Source organism: Otolemur garnettii, unplaced genomic scaffold (genome assembly GCF_000181295.1).
Source record: "Otolemur garnettii isolate 467f Iridium unplaced genomic scaffold, OtoGar3 scaffold00075, whole genome shotgun sequence".
NCBI lineage: Eukaryota > Metazoa > Chordata > Mammalia > Primates > Galagidae > Otolemur > Otolemur garnettii.
The window spans coordinates 3,102,050-3,124,779 of NW_003852470.1; the positions used below are offsets into that span (position 1 = coordinate 3,102,050).

Genomic DNA, 22,730 nt, shown 5'->3' on the forward strand with positions numbered 1-22,730 from the left:
TTAGACCCTTCAGTTTTCCCTTTTACCCTTGAACTCAATTGGATTCTGTAGCCCAGCACAGGGGACAGGAGGTGCGCCCCGTGTGCCAGGCCCGTTGTTGCCCAGTTACTTGCTTCCGAAGGCAGGCGGGGCTCCTGGCCTGGCCTGGGCTCTGTCACCAGATGCCTCCTGGGATGTCACTTTGCTGACAGGGAGAAGGCACACCTTCTGGGCCTGGAAAACCCACCTGAACTTGCCTGTCTCCCCTTTGTGTCCTACTTAAGTTGGGTGGCCTGAGTGCAGAGTCCCTGCTTCCCAATTTTCCCGGCCTAGTGGCCAGCGTGACCCTGCAGTGCAAGACAGGGCAGAGCCACTCAGGGGTCGCATTGCCCATCCTCCTCGATGGGCAGAGTTTGCCGATGCGTGGGTGGTTTTACTCTCCCGCAGTTCACCGGCCTATCTAGGTGCTGTCTCTAAGCCCCTCAGCCTCCTTCCCGCCAGGGCCCAGGGTCAGTCTGCCTCTCCCATTTCAGGTTCTTTCCCAGTTCTTGCTGGTGCTCAGCTCCCAGACCTGAGTCCAAGCTTAAGCAGGATGCAGAACCGCAGGTCTGCACCATCTGGGCGTGACCCCCGGGCGCGGAGGACGTGGGGGCGGTCTGTGCCTGCAACTCGGCACTGGCCGCTGGACGCAAACCGCAGGCCTTGGGCGCGTTGTCTCTCACCCTTTCCTGAAGGATCCAAGTGACACAGCCAGGCAGCCTGGGATTGTTGCTGTGAGCCCTCTGGGGCGCCGCGTTCGGGACCCCTGATTCTCCGGGGGACTTGACTTGTCAACGCCGGAAATGCAGTTTTTTACTCTTTGGAAGGATGGTAGGGAGGTTGGCGGGCGCTTTGGGCTCGGCCTGAGCACGAAGGGGCATTCACAGCGTGACCTGGACTCTGGGCCCACCGCAGCGGGCCTTCTGCCTTGGGACCCCCAACTTGGCCGAAGTTTCTGTGGGAGGTGGCTGAAAGGCCGGCATCAGCCCCACTCCCTGTCTCCAGGCCTTGCGCTAAGGAGCGGCGGAGGACCAGGACTGTGGAGGTCTGAGGGGCACGTTCCCTCATGACGCGCAGTGCACCCCCCTCCAAGGGTGGGCAGTGGGCAGGGGCACAAGGCCTTGACCGTGCGGCGGCTTGGGAACTGAGTAGCTGGGCAGGGAGGCTTGGGTACGGCACCTGGGAGACTGGATCGCTCTCGCCTGTCCAGACTTTGGCCAGGCTTCGGGTGGAGCTGAGGGTCAGCGGTCCAAGCGCTGCCGGAACCTTCCGTCCTGCGCCCTGTGCCCTGCACGCCGCTCTCCAAGCAGGGCGCCAGGGGTGACGGGCGCTGTCTCTTTAAGGTCAGTGACTGCTCCAGCACGACATGGGGAGGACAGCTGGGCACTGGCCATCTGACTGACTCCAGCTTGACATCTGGGAGCCCACTGGTGTGTGGCACGCGAAGCGCTTGATGCCGCTATTTAAATGCAAATGTGAGGGGGCTCATTGAAGCCTCTCCCCGTAAATCCGCACAAAAGGAATACTTCCCACCCTCCGAGGAGGAGGCGGCGGCGGTAGCTCGAGGGCCACCCGTGCAAATCGCGTTGGGCGCGGGGCCCTGAGTGGTCGCCGCTGCCGTTTGTGGCCCGTCGGGCCGGCAAAGGTCAGGCTCCGCCCGGTCCAGCCCCTAAACACTCCTCTGGCCCCTGGGAGTGTTCTGTACGCAGAGGTTAGAATGCGGGCAGCAGCGGGCCTGCGCAACTTCCAAAGTACCAGTCTGTCCCTCGCCACCCCCTCTCCTGGGTACCTGGTGCCCGAGTTCCCCTAGAAAGGGTGAGGGGCGGGGGCAGGGCTACTGCGGCTGGCGGCCAGGCGCCCAGACACGCCCTCAGTACCTCCGGGTACTGAGGACTTTTGGGAATTGGCCCACGGTTCCTACCCGCTCCCAGGCCTGGGTGCTCTGCCCCTCGCTTCCCTCTGCCGCTGCTCCTGCCCATCAAATAGAAAATCTGGGGGTGGGGTGGGGGCCGAGGGGGCTGCCCTTCCAGGCCGCTCCGCAGCAGGCCGGGGTGGAGACCTTGCCCTGGCGGCGAGTCCTTGTGCCCACAGCTCAGATCCAGCAGCAGAGTGACAAAAAAGATAAAGTTGGTGAATGATAAAGACCGTATTTTCCACGCTTTGGGTGCGGGACCAGATGATCTAGAAAATGAGCTGAAATGGATTCAGCCTCCGAGCCTGTTGTGAGAGCAGCTGATTCCCCCATTTCGGGCCAGATGGCTGCTGAACACAGATTTGCATTCATTTTCGCTTAATATCGTCCAAAATAGTGGGGCAGCTGCATTTGTTGTCAAAAAGGTTTAAAACCCCTTTTCTTTCTGGGGCAGGATCGTTACCTTATGTGATGGGCTTATAGAACTTTTTTTTTCCCTCTTTAGTCAACAGTATCAGATTTAGAAGGATTTGTTTTTAAACCTTCTAATTTGGTAATCAGATTTAAATCGCCTTGGCGCGTGTAATCTGAATTAAAGATACTGTAAATGATTTTAAGCATGATACTTTCGTTAGCGTAAGGAAGGGGCACCTCCAGCACAGGCTGGACATTTTAGGAAGTACACTACAAAGAAAGCATTGTTTCCTATTTCCAACTTCATCTTTTCCCGAAAAGGCACTTTGCATATTCTGACAATAACGCTCGCCTGGCCGCTCTCCCTGCGTGAGCTCCAAGCAGCTAAGCACCCAGAGACAAAGCATTTCCCAACCCCACCCTCCACTGATGACCAACTTTATTTTGCATTGTCCTTCCACGAAGAAAGTGTTCCCTCTTACACAAGGGTCTTCTGTAAGTAGAAAGCACTGGGCTTATTAGGAATACAGAAATTTTCTTTTAATTTATCATGAATAGTTTCCATACACTTTGATTTAAAGTTATTAACATTCTATAGACACTGGCATCTTTAATATGTGGCGATCGCTTCTAAAGACTAATCTCATTACCCTCAAATAGTCATAAAATATGATTTTATTATACTTACGTATTTAATTAGACGGCCGGCACCGTAATGGGTTTTGAGATGGGACCGGCGCAACAGCTTTGATAATTCACTTATCTTTGGCAATAGTCATTAACCCCCAACACCAGCAAAATAGATTGCTTTCCAGCACATCTTTTTCCTCACTCCTTCCAAGAGGAGTAGGGGTCCTCAGATAACGTAAATCGGACTTCGATTTTCTCGATTAATTAAAACATTAACGCACACACGCTGCCAATTCATGAAAAAAGGGAATGCCACCCCAGACCCAGCGGGAAGAGGCGGTCCTGAAACGCAGTTGCTCCCTGAAACCTTTTTCTTTTCTTCCTCCCCCCTCTCTAATCAAAAGGGCCTGATTTCTCTTGGCAGGGAAGTGCCCGGGACAGTTCCCGGTGGTCCCCTGGGCCTCCACTCCATGTCGCACAAACGTCCTTTGGGCGGGCCGCCGCGCCCGGGCGCCGAGTCCCGGCTGCAGGAGCTGGGCCGCTGGGCCCACGGGCTGCCTGCGCACCGCTGCCCTCCCAATTCCTAGAAACCAGGTCGAGAAGCCGCGCGCCGCGCGCTCACTCCAGTCCCGCTGCACACAGGGCAGGGCCGCAACACTCGCGGCATTGGCTCGGCTTTATGGAGCGGTGGGTGCCCGGGCGATCTGACCACCGCGCAGGTCGCGCGGCCGGACACTGGGCTCCTGGTCGCTGGAGAGGCCAGGCACGCTTCCCGTCTGCCCAGTGAGGCCGGAGCCGTCTTTGTCACTCGTTGCGCCTGAGGACAGGCTTGGGACCAGAGTCTACCGCGACCACGGGGGAGAGGGAGAGTCTGGCATAGCCTGCCTCCGACGTTGGTTCCCTGTCCCGCACTCAGCGGCCTCCGCCGGGGTAGGAAGCATGGGGCGCCCAGCGGGGCTCAGAATGGGGCTGACCGACCCGACTCAGCCTTGGGTCTGCTCAGAAATCAGGCTAAGCTGCCGGTCCGGACTTGGTGGGGGAGCCTTGGGCACCCCTCCTCCCAGCCGGTTGACTGTCCCTCCCACCGCCCCCCTCCCTGCGGTCGACCTGCCTCTCCCTTCTTTTCCCCCCGGGCCGCCCCAGGGCGAGCTGCAGCCCCTTGCATTTATTGTATGCATCTGGGCAACTTGGGGCGCCTCGGCGTTTTACACCCCTCCCCCAATTCTCCCCCAGCTCAAAGTGTTTGTGTGGCAGGGTTTGCGGGCAGGTATTAGGGGGACAAGCTGCAATTGAGCATTGGCTGCGTTTGTTTCTTTTCAAGATTTATTTGGGCGAGTAGTAACTTCCTTGGCTGCAGCTGGGCGCGCGGAGCCGCGGCGCGTGGCAGGGGGCGGCGGCGTTCGGCGGCGGCAGGGCTCGCGGGGCTCGCGGGGCTCGGGCCGGCTCGCGGCGCCGTCAGGCAGTCAGTCGGCGAGCGCGGCGGCGGCGGCGGCGAGGGGCGCGGCGAGGGGCGGCCGCTGCCATATATGGCGCAGGCGCCGCCCCCCGACGTCACCCTCTGACAGCGCCGCTCCCGGGGGCTTCGAGTTTTGGCTCCCGGGAAAGGGTCCATTCCTCGGGGAGAGAGGGCTGAGTTTTGTGCGCCTCCGTCCGCTGCGCGCGCCGCTCCAGGCCCCGCCGCGCCCCGCCTGCGCCCGGGACTGCGCCGCAGCACTCACTGCCCCGTTTATTTGTCTTTGGAGCAGGCGGGCCGCGCCAGAAGCGGGCGATCCCGCAGTGTCCTGCAGCCGCGGACGCCGCCTGGCTAGGATGACACCACGTTGAGCGCGCCTGCAAACAACAACAACAACAACCGCCGCCGCGGCCACCGCGTCCTGCTCCCCAGAAGCAGCGCCGCCGCCGGTGTCGCCGCCTCCGCGCCCTCGGCCGTCCGGAGCGCCTGGCCGCTGGTGTATGTCGCGCCTGCCCGGGACGGGCTGAAGCCGGCGGCGGGCCGGACCGCAGGCGCCGAGCAAGGCGAGGGCGGCCAGGGCAGCCGCCTGCCGCCGAGCCCCGAGCGCCGCCGCTCGAGGAGACGCTTTCGGCCGGGAGCCGCGGCCGCCGCCAGCAGTTTTCATGTTTGGGATTCAGGAGAATATTCCGCGCGGGGGGACAACCATGAAGGAGGAGCCGCTGGGCAGCGGCATGAACCCGGTGCGCTCCTGGATGCACACGGCGGGCGTGGTGGACGCCAACACGGCCGCCCAGAGGTACGTACCGGCCGCCCCCGCGCGCCCCGGCCCGGGCCCGGCCCGGCCCCCTCCGCCGGCGGGCGCCTCGCTCCTCACCGGGCCGCTGTCTCTTTCCTCTCGCAGCGGCGTGGGGCTGGCGCGGGCGCACTTCGAGAAGCAGCCGCCTTCCAACCTCCGGAAATCCAATTTCTTCCACTTCGTCCTGGCGCTCTACGACAGGCAGGGGCAGCCGGTGGAGATTGAGAGGACCGCTTTTGTGGACTTTGTGGAGAAAGAGAAAGTAAGTGCACACACACGCTCACACTCTCTTTCTTTCTAGAAGTGGGAGGCAGGCGGTGCCGGCGCGCGGGGGCTCGGAGGGCCCCCCTCGGCGGGTACCGCTCCGCCCGGCGACCCTGCGCCGCCGCCACGTGCGGCCGCCCGGGACTGCGGAGAGCTGGGCGACTTCTCTGCGCCCTCAGACGCACTCGGGGCGAGGAGAACGCTGGGCTTCGAGCAGGAAAGTGACATCACCGCGCCGCTCCGAGCTAGGAATCCTGCCATGTGTGAGGCCGAGCGTGGGGCCTCGGTCGCGGAGGGGGACTGAGCGCGGTGGCCGAGCCTGACACCGACCGCACTAAATGCAATTGTTTATCGTTACTTTCAGGAGCCAAACAACGAGAAAACCAACAACGGCATCCACTATAAACTGCAGCTACTGTACAGCAACGGTGAGTGCCCTGCCTGTGCGCTGCCTCCTCCGCCCCTGCAGCGGCTGGCCTCCTTCTCTGCGATGGTTAAAGGACATAAAGATTTTGAGATTAAAATGACATGGATGTAAACACGAAATCTTCTCATGGCATAGAAGGAAAACAAAACATAAACGATCAATAAGTCGATGGCACTTCACATGATTAACCGGTGGGGCTTGAAGTAGGAAGTAAAAAGGGGATCGATATGGCTCCAGCAGAACATCACTTTTAAGTGACTTTTTTCAATTTTGCAAATTAATGTTAATTATTGGGATGGGGGTAGCTCCATAAACCAAGCATAACTTAACTTTCTGTGCACAAGTTAAAAAAAAATCCTCGAGAGACGTTAGAAAGAGTTCAGTCTCTTACTGAGCTTCCATTCAGGGCTTTCTCCTTTCTAAAAATAAATGATCACACAGGCCTGTGGGCACAGCAACCCCGGGCCTGCTCTCCGCCAGGCAAATTTCTTGCCCCTTTAAGTGCAAAACCCTAAGAGTATTAAAGTTTTTAATTAAGAAAAGAAAAAAATGAGCAAGAAGTGATTGGGGTCCTCTTTTTCCCTTTTAAAGAGATTTGCCGCATCACGCAGCAACAGTCCTGAGTTACTGACTTCCTGTGCTCTGGGTGCCCTTCCCAAGGCGCATCACTAAAATCCTGACGAGAATTTGTCTGTTTCTTGCAGGAGTCAGGACAGAGCAGGATTTGTATGTTCGCCTCATAGATTCAATGACCAAACAGGTAAGAAAGTTTATGCCTGTGCACTAGAGCTCACTGCTGAGGGGGCTGTCCTGGGGTTCAGGGACCAGAGGACTGACAAATGGGTCTTCAGTATTTGTTTTTCATTTAGCTTCCTTGACATGCTAATGAGAATTCCATATTTATTGGAATAAATGGTGCAATTGGTAAAATAGTTTATGTTGTCATTGCAATAGGACATATATGCTTTATTGAATGTCTTGTGATTAGAATCGTATTCTGTCTTAATTAATTATGGTAATTAATATTTGACAGAAAAATTTCAAAATTCCCCCCCCCCCCATTTGTGTTTAAATTCTTTTCTCTCTTGGAAAGGAATCATTTCACTGATTTTTTTTTTTTTAATAACAAAGGCAACTCCTTTCCAAAGCCCATCAGGTTGGATTTGATCAGTTCATATTTTTTCTTTCCAGTGTGATGGTCTAGTAATATGAGACGTTTATTTGGATTTAAAAGTTAAATGTGTTGGGGTGAAAAGTCACCTTGTTCCTCTCTGTCCCATCCTCACCTCACAGCCCCCCAGCTCCATAATTCAAGCCCCAAGCTCCAGGGGTCACTCCACCCCGGCCACTGCTTTGCTCCCTCTCCCACCCTCTGTCATACCTTGTAAATAACATAATTACAGGCAGTTCCTTATTAAATTATTTAACCTGTCTTGGTCAACTTTTCCGATGATAACTATTGGCTATCAGTAATGTGATTAAGTGGAAGCTTTCTGACATTGTGTGTTTCCTGGCTGCTGGTTTTGTGCTGGGTGGTATGTTGTGTTTATTCTGTTGCTTTTAATAAGACCTCCCCATTTTCTTAAAGAGTGTGTGTGTGGGGGTCCAATTTGTAAGTTAAATCCACTTGGCACAGATTGATTTAAAATGCGCTTGCAAGCTGGATGCTTCGAAATGAAAGTAGCTTGTGCTTCATTTAGATACAAACTTTAGGAATTCTGAGTCAAGTGACGGCTCACTGGGGCTTCCTGCTAGCAGCCCGGCACTGTGCCTCCCACTCTCCAAACACAATTAGTCTGTAGGTTTTATTTCCCCTTAAAAAGTTTGTCCTTACCTAGGCTGCCAGGGCGTTGGATTTTAATGTCTGCAGTGGTAAAACTGTGGTTTTCTCTTAGAGTAAAACAGATCCGACAGGTAAAGTAAGGTCTTTCTGACAAAGAGGAGGCATGTGCCATTGAGTAATTATTTCACTGGGTTCAGAGAAGCCTCTGGAACTCGGGCTGCTGGTTGACAGGGCGCTTTTATTTCCTTTGTACATAACGGCTAAATGTTTTAGGAAATCGCTGTCGTCTAATTAAGAGGTTTTTGTAGGCAGACTAAGTTTCTCTGCTGTTGCATAGAGGAAGGGGCTTCCAAGAACACTTTTATTGTGCGTTTAGCCTGGTACCTTTGCGGCATAAACGGCTGAAAATAAAGGCATTTAATCTCCTCTCCCTGACGGGGATGGGAGGAAAAAAGAGAAAGACACAGCCCAGTAACTGATCAAAGAGTCAATGGCGCTGAACCGACAGTTTATGGATTTCTGTTTGTGCTACAAAATAAAAAATAAATCAAATATAAATACGGGGATCCATCCGAGGACAAACCACTCTCAAAAGTGCCGGTGCCCAGCACGGCCACACGCCCTCCAATCCCTGGCGGCTGGTGGCCCGCGGCGACACCCATCGCTCCCAGGGTTTTGAGCCGGGGTCCTGGGGGGAGTTTAGGGGAGAGGGGCTCGCGGAGACCCTTCCCTGTTCCCAGGAGGGCAGCTCCAGGCTTTCACCAGAAAGGGCTTTGTCCGCCTGGAAGTGGAAGAAAGTGTCAGAAGCGCCCAAGGAGGTTGGAAGCAATTTCCAGATAATTTCCAGATTGGGGTGGGGGCGGGAACTGGCGAGAGGACAGCCCTCCCCCTTCCGTGGAATTTTCTGCCGGGAACTTGGAGCTCCCGGCCCCTGCTTTCCGCCCCTCCCCCAGTGGCCCCTTTTTTTTTTTCTCTTTTCTCTTTTCGCCAGCCGGGCGGTAGAGGCCTGGCCGGGTCGGGCGGCGGCGCAGGCGGCTCCTGGTCCCCGGCGGCGGAGCCGGGCTGAGCGCGGCCGAGAGCGCACCTAGGGCTTCACACCATCTGGCGGAGCCTCTGCTCAAAACCCACCCGAGCGTGCGCTCAGACACTGCCTTTTTACCCGAGAAAAATCATTGTTAGCAGTTTCAAAATAAACACCAGATTGGCCATTAGCACTTTTTTTCCAAATATCATCCGGCGAGGAGCACGTGGCCCCGCGGGCTCAGGCTCCCCGGGGCCCAGGCACTCCTGCCGGGCGCTGGCGGCTCCCGGACCCGGCGTGGCCACGTGCGGCTGCTGCGCCAGGGTTTCCCTCCCGGCCCCCCGACACCCGCGGCGTGCGGAGCCCCGGCCGTTGCCCGTCACTCTGGGCGGTCCCGCAGGCTCTGGGCGGTGATGGGGCCAGGGCGGCGTGCCCTCCGCGGGCGCCTGGGTTCGCAACGCGGGGAGCAGCCGGGAGCCCGACTTGCCTGAACCCGTGGAGTGCGCAGGGCAGAGCAGGCACGGCCCTAAGCAAACTGCTCCTGCGCCGCGGAGGCCTTTCCCGGTTTCTTCAGCCGCAGCTTGTTCTGATCGGCTTCTTCCACATGCAGATTGGAACTCGGTATAGACAATGGCCCGAGGACGCAGCCTGGCGGCGGCCAAAGAAACCCAAGAACTCCGGCTACCGGGGTGGGTGCTAGCGCGCCCTCCTGCCCTGGGCCTGGGCCTGGGCCTCCCTCCCGGCAGACCCAGAGCCTCCAGCGCCCTCCAGAGCCGAAGGCTCCTCGCAGGCCTGGCAGGCGCCCGGGGAAGGAGACTAGGAGGCAGCGGAGGGCGAAGCCACAGCGGCCTAGCCCCGCTGCGGGGACGACCGGGGCCGGAGGGGGTCCGGGGAGGGGCGGGAGGCCTCCCCGCGCCCGCCGTGCACCTGCTGCCAGCTAGGCCCGCAGCACCTGGGGCGATTTGGCGCCAAAGCCTCGGGCGCCGCATAACCCCAGCTTCTGCTTGTCCCCGCGCAGGCCATCGTCTACGAGGGCCAGGACAAGAACCCGGAGATGTGCCGCGTGCTGCTGACCCACGAGATAATGTGCAGGTGAGCGCTGGGCGGCAGGGCGGCGCGAGCGCGGGGGCCTCGGCGCCAGCTGCGTCTACAAAGGACGCCGGGCCGGGCGCCGCCACCCCGCCCAACTTCGGGGAGGCCATCGATTGAAATGTAACCGGCCCGAGGCCGCATGCCGGGCGCAGGAGCCGGTTCTCATTTCCCGGGTGAGGACGATCAGCGCGACCGGCTGCTCAGCAGAGCGAATTAATATGTTGGCCGTGTCGCTGCAATATAGTCAAAAATGAAAACAAGTCTGGGTGATGCGTCTGTCCTCGGTGCCGGAGGAGTCAGAGATCACTCGGAATCATTTCACTACTTCTTTCTCAGGCGCTCGCATCCTGAGATATACAATTGTCTGTTATTGATAAAAAGGAAACTCTTTTGTACTTATTATAGAGCTCGTGTATGTGCGAATTGGATTGTGATTCTGTCAGTTAACCTCTTCCCTAGAGCAGCGATGCGTCGTTCATATTGTTGTTAGGAAGCACGCACATTACTTGAGATCTCTGTCAGAAGAGCAATTTCCCACCTGTTTTTTTCTAACTACCACAAGAGTTTCACCCCTACATGACAAATAAAAATGCATCATTGACTTTGTATATGTGGCATGTGAAATATAGTTGGGAGGAATACTAAGGAAGTGCTTTGCAGGCTCCCAGGCTACAGTAGCAGGCCGCGTACTCTAAGGGGCATCCTCTGCCTGCTGTGACGCCTATCGCCTAAATGCCATTTCTGAGCAGACATATTGTTACAGCACTAATATACAAAAGCTGACTTTTTCTCATATCAGGTAATAAATATAAATTACAACCAATAAAGTGGAATTTCTTTATTATCCACTTCTGCATGTACTGCAATTAACATAGAAAGCGCACAGATGTGATTTAAGCTCTAAGTGGAAGACTGTAGACTTTCTTTAATCACTTTAGCTGTCAGCTTTAAAAGGCTTTATATACTTTGCCTACCATATGGTGTTAATTTAGCTAATTTAGACATGTAACCATTATACAAGTATGCTTTTTTAAAATGCAAGAAGCATAACATTTTTGTTTCATTTCTGCTTTAATTAAAGTTTCAATAACAGAGTTAAGGTAGGCTTAAAGAAGGAACAATAGAAGTTTGCGATAGATTGCCGCACGCTTTTGTGGTTATAATTAATAAATGCCCAAAAGAAATATTGGTCGAAGGTGGCATCTTGCATCTTTTCCAGAAATAACAGCTTGACAATTAGAGGTAAATAAAAGGCAAAGCTGTGAAAAGTTATTCCCAAGCCTCCTGCCTCCCCTTCTCCTCAGTTCATTGCAAAGACAAACACCAACAACATGTTTTCCATATTTTAGTATCACAATTTATGTAGTACTCCGGCTGCCCTCCTAATATTAATAGATAGGTTCAACTTTGCTCCTTCCGGTAGAAAGTTACATGGTAAGTTTAGCTGCAGAGCACGTGAACTCACTGGGTTTAAATTTGCCAAACTGCACTGGTAGGACAACTGTTTTCTTGACTCTTTATCACTTCATTGTCAAGACTTAACAACGACAACAAAAACGTACAAGTGGAGCATGAAAGGCTGCAATGCATGTTAAAACCACTGTTTACAATTGCTCCACAGCCGGTGCTGCGACAAGAAAAGTTGTGGCAATAGAAATGAGACGCCCTCAGACCCTGTAATCATTGACAGGTAAGGATGACTTCTTTATTTTTCCAAATAAAACTGCAGCAACAGCAAAACCCTTTGCCTGGCTTGGTTTCCAGTGGCTCCATGTTTTTGAGACTGGTGTTGAGCTCATCTTGGGCACTGTACCATTTGTTGTCCTCGCCGCCGTAGTCGTGCACAGGTGGGTTGACTTGGAAACCTGGTGGCTCGCTCTGTGGGGATTCGGTAATTGCTTGCGAGTTGTCAAGGGAAGCAGTTTCATCTGCCACTGCTCTCACTGTGAGGGGCACTTTATGCCTAGAGAGTTTCTGGCTTTAAACCCAGAGATCTGTCATAAAATGCTTTTTGCTAATTTGTTAACAAGTATTTCATTTTTGCATTATTTTTATCTCAGATGATAGTTGAAGTTGAAACTTGGGTGGTGTTACTGTTGTAATTGTCGCCCAATGTTAGAATGAATTTAATCTGCTCTCAATTAGTTGCAAAATGTCTCCTAATTTTTTTCCAATTGTGGCTGTCGTTTTATGTCAAGTAGCAAATATGTAACTAACAAACCAAAGTTGTTATAATTGAAACTAATTACACATGCTGGTTCCATGTTCCAACATTAATTTCCATAACTAGATTAGCTGTATGCATTCTTTACATTCCCCGCTCTTCATCTTGCTATCCATCACGTTCCTTGGGCAGCAAGTTGCATCCTTGCAGATACCAATCATTAGTTCTCACAGTGTTAATGTGCATTTGGCATTGCTTTAGTTGAAATGACAAAAACACCGCCACCCTCCTTGCCCAGCACTCGCTCAAATCACTGGGTTTTGGTGACCTGGAGTAGATCTCTTTCTTCCCAACAATGGGTAGCAGTACAAGGCCCAGCATGTGACTGACTGCAGATTTTGAAATTGGTACCCAAATTGAATAAATGTTGGACATGTACATATGACACCAGTTTAGTGAAGCAGAGGTTTGGATGGTCTTGAAGAGGGGTTGAGTTTCAGCAGCTTTCATTACAGAGTTATCTTTGATCATGAACTTTACTGTCCAGTGTCTGAAAAATTAAACCCGGAAAACTCCATGAGTTAAGCCTAAAGAAATACGCACCACCAGTGGAGAGCAATGCTAATGTTTAACTAGCTGGAATAGCTGTTTGCTTAGTGGAGAATGTTTGGTATCTGACAGAAGGGACAGCTCTCTTATTAGTAATCAAATAGGGTTGACCAGTTGTGGCCGTCACTCAGGCAATTGAGAACAAGTTCAACACTTTATAGAACTTAAACTACAAAAATCAATTTAATTATATTTGTCTGTGGTGTTGTGACTATGAAAATCATATGGCCTTGGATTGTTGTTTTGTAACTGAATTTATTTCATTTTTTTAATTGGCTGAAAGTGTTGGAGCTGTTGGAATCTTGTCTGGGACGCTTGAAAAGGTGTGCGTGTTTGCTTTGAATGCGAGATTATGAGAGTGTTTCATCTTTTGAGTGATATTTATAAATTTAAGAAGAGGATTTGTTTCTAAATCATGAGATTTATTTGAGTAACATTTTGGATGCTATGTTTTTCCTTCTAAATCGCTTTGGAGTTGTACAATATTCAATCCTTTATTGACTGCCAATACTGAGTAACTTCTAGCACTAAGTTTTTAATCACATGATGGGAAATATATTCCTCAGATATGCAGAAATATACTCTTTAATTCTTGCCTGAGCAAATGTTTTCTTATATTTGGTTAATTAAAATATGTCCTAAGATTACTTATATTTCTACAACGTGAGAGAAGTGTGCAATTATTTGATATTCTAGAAGCATGAGAGGAGGGGGAAAATGTGAAAACATTTGGTTAATGGGTCTACCATGTTTATTTGAATAAGGAGGATCGAGGCTCCATTTATGTCTGGCATAAATGCTTTGGAGGTCTTAATTATTGATGAAAAATCTGCTCAGCTTCTACATTCACTGATATGATAGTTTTATAGAATTTGTGATCACTTTCTATAGTTGAGATTTTAAAGTCAGGATAGTTTTGTGAGATGACAAGGACAGTGTTACATTCTTGGGATTCCTAAGAGGTGTCACTTAAGAATGGCAACACACTATTAGCATTTTGTTGCTTGCTGTAAATCCCTGTGAAATGATTGCAACATTGGTTCTATCTCCAGCCTAAAACATTTTTCAAGGTGAATAAATGAAGAATTTAGTGTTTACTAGCGTAAGGTATGTTAATCAGAGAAAGAAAAATACCTATAGGAGGGAATCTCTTTAGAGTGGTTGTGGTTCTCTTTCACAACGGGGGTGTGTTTTGATTTCATAATGATAATCATTGCTGTGGGCTATTTGTTGCCTGTGTTGAGTTTCTATTCTGCGTTTCCTTTTGAGTGTTGGAGAATAAAAGTGTCCCATCAGGCTGCTGAGCCAGTGTACAGGTCCCGAGCAGTAGTATCGTCACTTGGTTAGTTGGCTTAAAAAAGAATTATATACAATCTGCTTTGCCGGCTCCTTGTGGCCTTTGGATACGTTTAGCAGGTTCTGACCAGATAAGGCATATTTGTCCTGAGGATATAAACCAATAATTCCAACCTGAATTGAGATCAATGGGCCCACATTTGTTCTAACCCACACGGAGCCTCTCCTGCACGTCGACACTGCCTTTCTGTGTTATGAGAACAGAGAAGTAAGCTCCCTGCTCTGGCAGGGTAATCACATTCTATAGACTCTGACACCTTAAATCAATTAATTACACAATTTAGTTTAGTTATCTTTCAGAAGCATTAAATACTTACGTGTGGCATGGAAGACCCTTCAGAGTAAAAAATTGGGAAAAGCGAGGGTGTTTCGCATTACAAAACCCTTTTAATGTATTATAAGGGTTGCAGTTACGTTAACTGTTTTCTTCCTCATAAAACATTGATAGAGAAACAATTTTTTTATAGCTCCATGGATATAACTATACTGCAGTATATTTAAAATAACATAACAACTTATGGAGTAAACGGAAACATAACAGTGTAAAGTAAAAAGCACAGTCAATAAAGAGATACTACAGGAGTATCTCATGGTAAATCTTAGGGACCTGCGGGGCCCAAGGCCAGTAAGGGGAGAGGCAGGCCCACGTCCAGCACCCGCGTACATGTAGATGCATGTGTGTGTATGCACACCCGCATATATGTATGGTTTTTTATGGTATTGCTGAAAAGGATGGGAGTATCATTTTCCTTGTGGAATAATGTTTTCTGGGAAAACACAAAAGCAGATGGTCTTCATTAGGAACACCCATTGTCCACATATCCCAACTATGAACAGATAAATCTCTCCTGTTTCACCCGTACATTCCAAGGGCTGCAAATGATTACAGGATGTCGGTATAGCTGCTAAACCAAAACCACACTTTGGCTCACAGCATTCACTGTGCCACCTCCATCTGTTTCCTTGGGGAGCCCTAGGGATGCCCAGGGAGGTGCTATCCTCTTTTCCTTCTTCCTTGCTCAGCCCGAGTGGACCAAAGGCGTAGGGTCCAACTGTTGCAAACCGGGGAGGCCGGCCGTGGGAGGCTGCGGGAGCACTGCCGTGACTGCCCAAGCAAGCCAGGTACACGCAGTGGGCTCCACGCAGTGCCGGGAGCAGGCTCAGCAGGGTGGTTCCAGATGGCACTGTCTCCTGCGCCCCACTCGCTGGCATCTCCGCACCAAGCAGTGCCCCCTTCCCAATAAATCTGGCATCAGTCTATAGAGTTGGGGAGACTTATCATTCCAAGTCTGTCCTACTTTCCTGTCTAGAAGCCAGACATCTGTTTACCCCATTTTCTTTCATACAGAGTTTGGAATAGCTTTAGTTTGGGGGGGAGGGCGAAGTTTTTGTCATATTTAACAGCTGTTACAAAATTTCAACCCTGTGGGCTCTGAAAATACTTTTCAGCTGACCTCAGATTTTTATACATAATTGACATTGGGTTGTAGAAAAATATTATTTGCTTAACCTTCCATTGTCTGTGATTTCACATTATCTGTATCCAGATGACCTAACTACCGACCGTTTTAACTCTGTGCCCCCCACCCGCTCAGACCCTGCAAAGACTTACTTTGATTCATTCCTGCGTTTTAAGTTTACACCTTTAAAGTGATTTTGCAAAACGATAGCCCAGGAACGATTGGAGGTTTTCTTTTCCTTTCTTTCTTTCTTTTTTTTCTCTTTCTCTTTCTCTCTCTCTCCCTCTCTCTCTCTTTTTTTAGTCAACAGTGTTTCCTTTCACTTCCTGTCACAAAGGTCAAAGAGAGCCGACCTTTGCTGGCAGTCCTACTCACTGAATTATTCATGGGATTGACTTTTTGTCAGCACACACAGTTGTGCTCTGGGACATTTTATTCATTTACCTCATTTAAAGCGCCTTTCTGCACCTGTTCAAGTATTAATATCATGTAATTTGGGCCTAATGCCGATTTTGCTGAACACTCATTATATTTTTTATTAGCTATATTTCCAAACGATTATGTATGATTATTACCAAGCCTTACAAACAGCACCGGGTTATTCCCTAGCCCTTTACATCTTCTTGTCAGGTTGTTTTCAGAAGCGGGGAGGATAAACATTTGACCAGTCCCAATGTTTTTATTCCTACTCCATCTCCAGGCAGAGAACTTAAAGCTTCCTCCCTCATGGCTTTGCACGAGCGTGATTAAATCCAACTCCGCGGAAGCTGTACAAATGCCAGCATTTATAAGGTCAACGCTTTTGTTAAAAATGCTATGTAAATGAGGATCTGCAAAAAGGGACATTAAATAAAATTAAATTCATTGTCTTCTTTAATGTCATTTACATTTTGGCTAAGCCCTGGCCTGTCAAGGAGGATTTTAAAAATAATTTTAATTACACATCATTTAGGGATCCAAGGTTTTCTATTCAGTAGCATTTGGATAACCTGCAAAACGGAGACTGTTTATTAACTTCTTAAATGACAACTTGTCATTTCATCTGCATAATGAAATGAAAACAGTATAGTTTGGTGTTAATTTTTCCTTCTCAGTTTTCTTAAAGATGTGAATATAATTATCCTTGAGCAGGCTTCGGGATCCCAGAGTTCTTCTTTTGGCGATGGCTGTGCATTTGAGACACTCTTGGGTTCAGGGTCTGTTTTAATACATTAGGACTTCAGTGGAGGGAAAATACTGACTAGAAATTTGGCAATATTAAAGCATACTCTGGATGAATGGACGTGGCTACAAAGAATCTTGATTCTGGCTGGCACCATCCCCATTTGGCTTCGCCGAGCTCAGGTGTGAATGGCTGTTTTATTCCCTGGCAACACCAGTGAGGAGAGGCAAAAAGTTCATTGCATTCATTCATCCTGTAACATTTTTTCCTCTAAACTTCTGAAAATAAACAGAAAAGGAAGAGCTGCATTTTTGAGGCATGTTTTGATGACATGTTTTCATTTAAATAGGGAGGTGTCAGGAACAGTGCCCACTCTGTGTGTTTGCTCTGCCCGTAACCCCTGAGATTAGAGCATGCACTGTGCCTGCTAACGGCTGTGCAGGAACCGCCACCGTGTGCCACAGTGAGCGTGGCCGCCTGCCGAGGCGGGTCAGGGCCACTGCCAGGCCCTGCCTGCATCTCTGGTCTAGGCCGAGAGGGCCTGTGAGATTTATGGCTGCCTTACCCGCCAGGCCAGTCCAGGGCAGGTTTTGAAAACAAGCCACACACCCACAATGACTTCCGCAGCACTCTTAACCAACTCGGATTCCCTGTCTGCCTGTGCAAGGGTGGAACCTCTTCAGTGCTGCCTGCACAGGACTGGAGGTAGCTTGCAGCCGGGTATGAAAGCGCAGGGGTGGAGGGAAGGGGCTGGAACGGGGCTGTCAGAAGCTATCCTCCAGGAGGCATGTTGACACAAACCATCCTGCGCCTCTGCGGCAGCCTTATCAGGTGAGGAGCAAAGATATTGCAGTGCCTGTAATTGTGTTAGGATGGCAGGGATGAATTGGATTACTTTATGGAACGCTGTCCAAACTCTGGGTTCTGTTACGCATGCTTACAGGAAGCAAATAATTACTCTGTGCACCAGGAGATAATTGGGGCTGGCCAGAGGCCTTCTTATGATGCTGGAGAAAGCAGGAGATGCTGGCCTTGTCACAGCATTTAGGAGGCAGACCAGGATGATGGCGATCTTTGCTAGATACAGGCTCACGGTGGTGCTGTAATTTTCGGTTACTTTTTAAAGGCGGTGAATAATTTATCAGAATTCAAACTAACAGTGGCAAAGGGAGCCACGTTGGAGGAGATAAAAATTCCAGGCTCTAATGATGGAAATTGTCGTTGCAGACAGGAAGTGATTGACAAGTGGGGGTACAGGAAGTGAAAACTCAGGGGCTTAACCTGCAGTTGGCAGGGCTGGAGGAGCCTACAGTCCAGAGAATGAAAACCATTCACTCCCCCCTCTACCAGCTCCCACAACACTGGCTCCTCTTGTTTGTGTATCTTAATAGCAAATCTCCCAAAAATGTTTGTGGTCAAAACTCTATATAATGAGACATTATGCTGGTATTATTCATACTTTAGAATAAAATATGGCTATCACTTAGAAAAATAAGTGGGGGAATTTCATGGGTTAAGGTTTTTTTTGTTGCTATATTTTATACTCTCCTTCGACTTTGGGGTAACTAGTGTTCATTAAATTGCAAAAGCTGGAGAAAACCATTTTCAAAATGATTTATTCAGCAAAGGTCACTCATATCTGTCAGAATGGTAAATGCTGTAAATTTGCCAACAATTCCATGTAGAGCACCATGGGGGGGCCACAGGGAAACTCTTATTTTAGTTGTTTTTGAATCACTCATTTCCCCTTCCCTTGAAAAACAAAACAAATGAAAACGATCCCTCTGTAATTCCTTCACTGGAAGTCACTCTGCTAGAAAACACTCAAAATTCACATGGGGAAGCGGGCGGGTGGACGGAGCATCCTCCACGCGGCGGTGCGGCAGCGCCTGCCCCCCCATTCTCTAGGAAATGAGTTTAACATATGCGGGAAGGAAGGGGCTCGCAGGCGTGTTGTGGTAGGACCTGGAGCCCAGGCCCCGCGAGCGGAAGGAGTCGGCTCCAGCGTGTCTCTGCTGGGAGACTGAGCTGCTCACACATCTGGGGAGGAGGCCGCGCCTGTGCCCAGACAGGCAGCTCCAGCCGCGCCCCTGCCTCCGCCCCCTCCTCCCTCGCCCCCTCCCATCCTCCTCCTCCCTCCTCCCTGCTGCCTGTGTTTTCCCCGTCCCTCTCAGCAGACGGCAGTTGGGGGCAGGGTGCCACATTAAAGCAATATAGCACCACACAACTTTGGCAGTGTCTAAGGCCCTAGAAACATTTGCCCTTGTGATGAGGAATTTACAAAGGGAGAAAGACCAGCCTTGGCTGCCCGCCTGCCATCCCACAGAGGTTTCCTCAGTGGCTTCCTGTGGGGCTGCACCCTCTGGCCCTTTCTGTGAGTTTTCACCAAAATGGAAAACTTGCACAGGAATGTCCAGGCTGGTGTTGTGGAGTCCCGGAAGGACAGGTCAGGAGGTCCACACCTGGGCTGGGGGCCATTTGAGGGTGACGCATGTGCACAAGCCTGGAATTCAGTGATGGGGACGTCCCAGTGGGCCACCCCTGCTCTGGGCAAGGGACAGGGTTTGCAGAGAAGGGATGCTTCCCCCCAAATCCCATCACGTGTAACTGTCATAAAGTCAGTGTGTATGTGGGGTGCCCCCTTATTTTAAATAATACCCAGCAAAGCCCACTTGATCTTCTTGGCATTGGGGTCTGGGATGCTGTTCCTCCCTGAGCATCCCTTAAGTTCGAGGAATATCGGTGCCCGGGGATGTGGCCAAGCGATCCTCAATGCTGTCCTGGCGGATCAGTGCAGGTGCCCTTTCCACGTTGTCACAGCTGAGAAGCGGGAGTCAGCTCTGTGGGACGGCACCCCATGGCCAGGAAGAGACGGGGAGAGGCAGGCAGGTGCGGTGACCATGGAGCAGGGACAGGGCAGCCCCACCAGCCACATGCTGCCCTGGCCTTGGTATCATCTAGATTTAAAGGTGTTCTGATGATAACACTTTAAAAAACAATTAATAGACTTTATTTTTTAGAACAGTTTTAGGTGTCTAGAAAAAATGAGCAGAAAGCACAATGTTTCCATTTTCCCCCGCCTCCCCTCACGGATTCCCCTAGCGTCGTGCCTGGCTGTGGGACATTGTCACAACTGAACGGATGGTTAATATTAACCCAAGTCCACAGTTTACAGTAGGTTCACCCGTGGCGCTGTGCGCTCCGTGGGTTTTGGCAAATGTGTCATGACATGTATCTCCGTAACTGAATCAGGAATCACGGAGAATGGCTTCTCTGCCCTCTCCACTCCCCCGCTTCCGAAACCCTTGGCAACCACGGATCTTTTTACTGTCTCTGTAGTTTAGCTTTTCCAGAATGTTACATAGTTGGAATCATAGCAGTGCAGCCCTTTAGACGGGCTCTCACTGAACAATACATCCTTAAGTTTTCTCCGCATCTCTTCATGACTTCATAGCTCGCTGGTAATACTTTTTGAATTACAATTGGTTTTTTCTTCTTAAAGGTTTCTGGGCAATATTTTTCTTTTCTTCCCATGTCGTGGTGTTTTTCTACTGAAATCCTTCACCCCCAAGCTTATTAGCCACACATTCATGGTTTGGCTTCTGGATGTCAACTGTGGGGTCCTCTGGGCTGTTGGAAGTTTGGGTGTCCTACTTCCCTTCTGTTTATTGCTTTTAAAAGCATTTAGCTCTTTTGCAAAGGAAATTTAAGCATTTTAATCTTTTACTGAGAATTTATTTAAGCGGTGTGGCTCAATTTCACTTCTTATTGGGGGTTTATTTTCTCACTAATACTATTCTGGAATATTTAAGTAGCATAGGCCATAAAAGGAGAATGATTAAATTATTGGGAAGGCAAATATACTGCCCCATGGCATAAAAATGGAATGAATTCAGTATTCAGTGTAGTTGTTGGCTTTTTTGGTTTAATAAATTAAACTACAAATTTTCCTAATTGCCAAACAAAATGTTAGGCCAGCTTTAGCCACTGCTGACAGTAAAACACAACATAAAACCTGCTGAGAGTTATATGTGGTATTTAATACGAGACAGAGTAATGCGAGGGTTTTTATGGTTAAGTATGAATTCACACCCACAGCATTTGTTTCACATTAGGAAAGGTTTGTAAATCAGATCAGTGTGCTGGGATGGGGTGGTCCCCCGGCGGCCCCTCTTCCTTGATATTCGGTTATTGGAAATGTTGCCAAAGGGAGCTCCCCTCCATTTCCATTTTCTCAATGAAGCGGTTCATCCTCTGACACGAGGAAGATTGGGTCAGGAAACGAGTGAGGCATTGGATTGGACGTGCTGCTGGTTCCCACTGTCCGAGGTCACTGGCCCAATCCGGCCACTGGGCAGCAGCCATCAGTTACCGAGATGTGGGCTGCCGTCCATCCCTGGCCAGCAGAGGCCCCAGGGAAAGGCGGAAGGACCTGGGAAAGTGCTTTCAGGGGGGAAAAATGCAGCAATCACTATCATTTATTAAATTTGACAAGCAGGTTCTAAATATAACAGCCCTTTCCCCAAAGATCATTACTTTGAACAAATAAATGAGTTATGCAAGTTAATAAGTGGCGAGAGGTTCCCTGTCCAGAGGTGTGCGTTTGTGCAACTCAAAATTGGATTCTGCCCTCTTTCCTCCCCCTAGCCAGGGGCTCCCTCTCTGCCATGTCACCCGAGTTGTCCTGCGTGGGCATGTGGCCTCTCCTGGAGTACAGCCTGCCACAGACAATCCAGGCAAAGGGTTTCAGATGAAAATAAACTTGCCTTGGTTCAGACCACCATGAGACAGAGAAGTGCCTTATAGTTTTAAAAGTACTTTCATATATACTCGTGGATGAAGCAAAGTCCATGCGTACGTTTAACTAAAGGAAAAACACCATCCGGCTGTTCCAAGTCTTGTGGTTGGAGCATATTTACTGGGTCTGGGGCATTTGTCATGGCAAGCGAGTGCTGCTCGTGTTTCCTAAGGCCCCATTACAATTATTCCCAGCAATTACGGCATCCAGAGCCCCGCTCCAGCCCCAAACACATTTGTTCCCATTTATTAGACTGTGAGCAGTAACTAATTTACATTGTTTCGGAGTTGTGTGTTATGGTAATTTATTGCGTGTGCTGGGGGTCAAACAGAGTTGACCAGTCGCCAGGGCAGATCCCTGGAAGGCGAGGACGGAGGGTCTAGGAGTGGGAAGCAGGGACGCTGCGAGCATGTGAGTCTAAACCTGCTATGGGCTTTTTAATCATGTTTTGATTTATTCCCTGTGACGTTGCTGCTTCTCTTACCCCCTGTCTGTTTTTAACAAATCAGAGCCAGGAACATGTCTTTTATTTTTTATTTTTTATTTTTTTTACTTTTTTGAAGGAAATGGCAGTGCTATCTTCTAACGAGTGGAAACTTTTACTAATGCTCTGAATAAAATATTTGTCAGCGGCCTCCACTAAACGTAAAAGCACTCCGCAGAGGAAACAATGTCTTAACTGTTCCCTTCTCATCATAGCAGGTTTCGTTATCAAGTTGAGGAAAAAGGCTTGTTTAGGTGAAAATAATGATCATAAATAGAGCTGTACAGTGTGGCTCGAAGGAAGTGGTGACAGGGCCTGCTATCAAGACCTGCAATTCCAAGGAAATATGAGTGTTCTGATCCAGGGAAGCAGTAATTATCTTTTTGTGAAGAATGTACAATGGTGTCGGGTGATGAATTGATCGCAGATTGGAAGCGTGGTTTAACTGTCATGTTCCGGAGATAAGAGAGAGCTCTGGGGCTGCTCATGGCTTCTGCTAGTTCACAGCCAGCCAGTTTATTAGCACAAATCCCAAATGTTTAGTAAACTCATTAGGTTCCATCTAATGCTAATTTATCATCATAGATGGAACCCTAGCTGTGGAGGCCGGAGGACTGTACCGAATCCGCTTGATTTACAGAGCTTTCTGATCAATCACCTGCTTTGCACTGGCCATTTTTCTTCAAATGCTTTAAACGGGCCTGAATGATCCATAGGATTAGACCATAGCAATCGGTTAGGGTTCTCCGGAGTTATCTTCCTGGGGATGGTTATCTGAAAGGTTAAGAAATCCTATACAGACTGATGTGGGGAGAGCTCTGGTTTTGGAAGCTTTGCCATCTCTCCCCTTCCTTCCCTCCCTCCCGCTCCCTTCTTGGCTTCCTTTC

The 22,730-nt window shown here is 49.9% G+C and overlaps 1 protein-coding gene across 7 annotated transcripts in view; it reads left to right on the forward strand.

The window, feature by feature from the left end:
* The first annotated feature begins 4,564 nt into the window (after positions 1 to 4,564).
* Positions 4,565 to 22,730, forward strand: part of EBF3 (early B cell factor 3) — a 125,713-nt gene continuing 107,547 nt past the window's right edge. For 5 of the 7 annotated variants that reach the window (XM_023515623.1, XM_012807775.2, XM_012807776.1 and 2 more), the window contains exons 1-6: positions 5,090 to 5,223; positions 5,329 to 5,485; positions 5,852 to 5,915; positions 6,619 to 6,674; positions 9,737 to 9,810; positions 11,432 to 11,500. In XM_023515623.1, coding sequence (XP_023371391.1) covers positions 5,090 to 5,223; positions 5,329 to 5,485; positions 5,852 to 5,915; positions 6,619 to 6,674; positions 9,737 to 9,810; positions 11,432 to 11,500 — 554 coding nt within the window. Of the gene's footprint in view, positions 5,224 to 5,328; positions 5,486 to 5,851; positions 5,916 to 6,618; positions 6,675 to 9,736; positions 9,811 to 11,431; positions 11,501 to 22,730 lie in introns of all 7 variants that reach the window. The other 2 variants (XM_003794057.2, XM_012807779.1) reach the window with 2 other exon arrangements.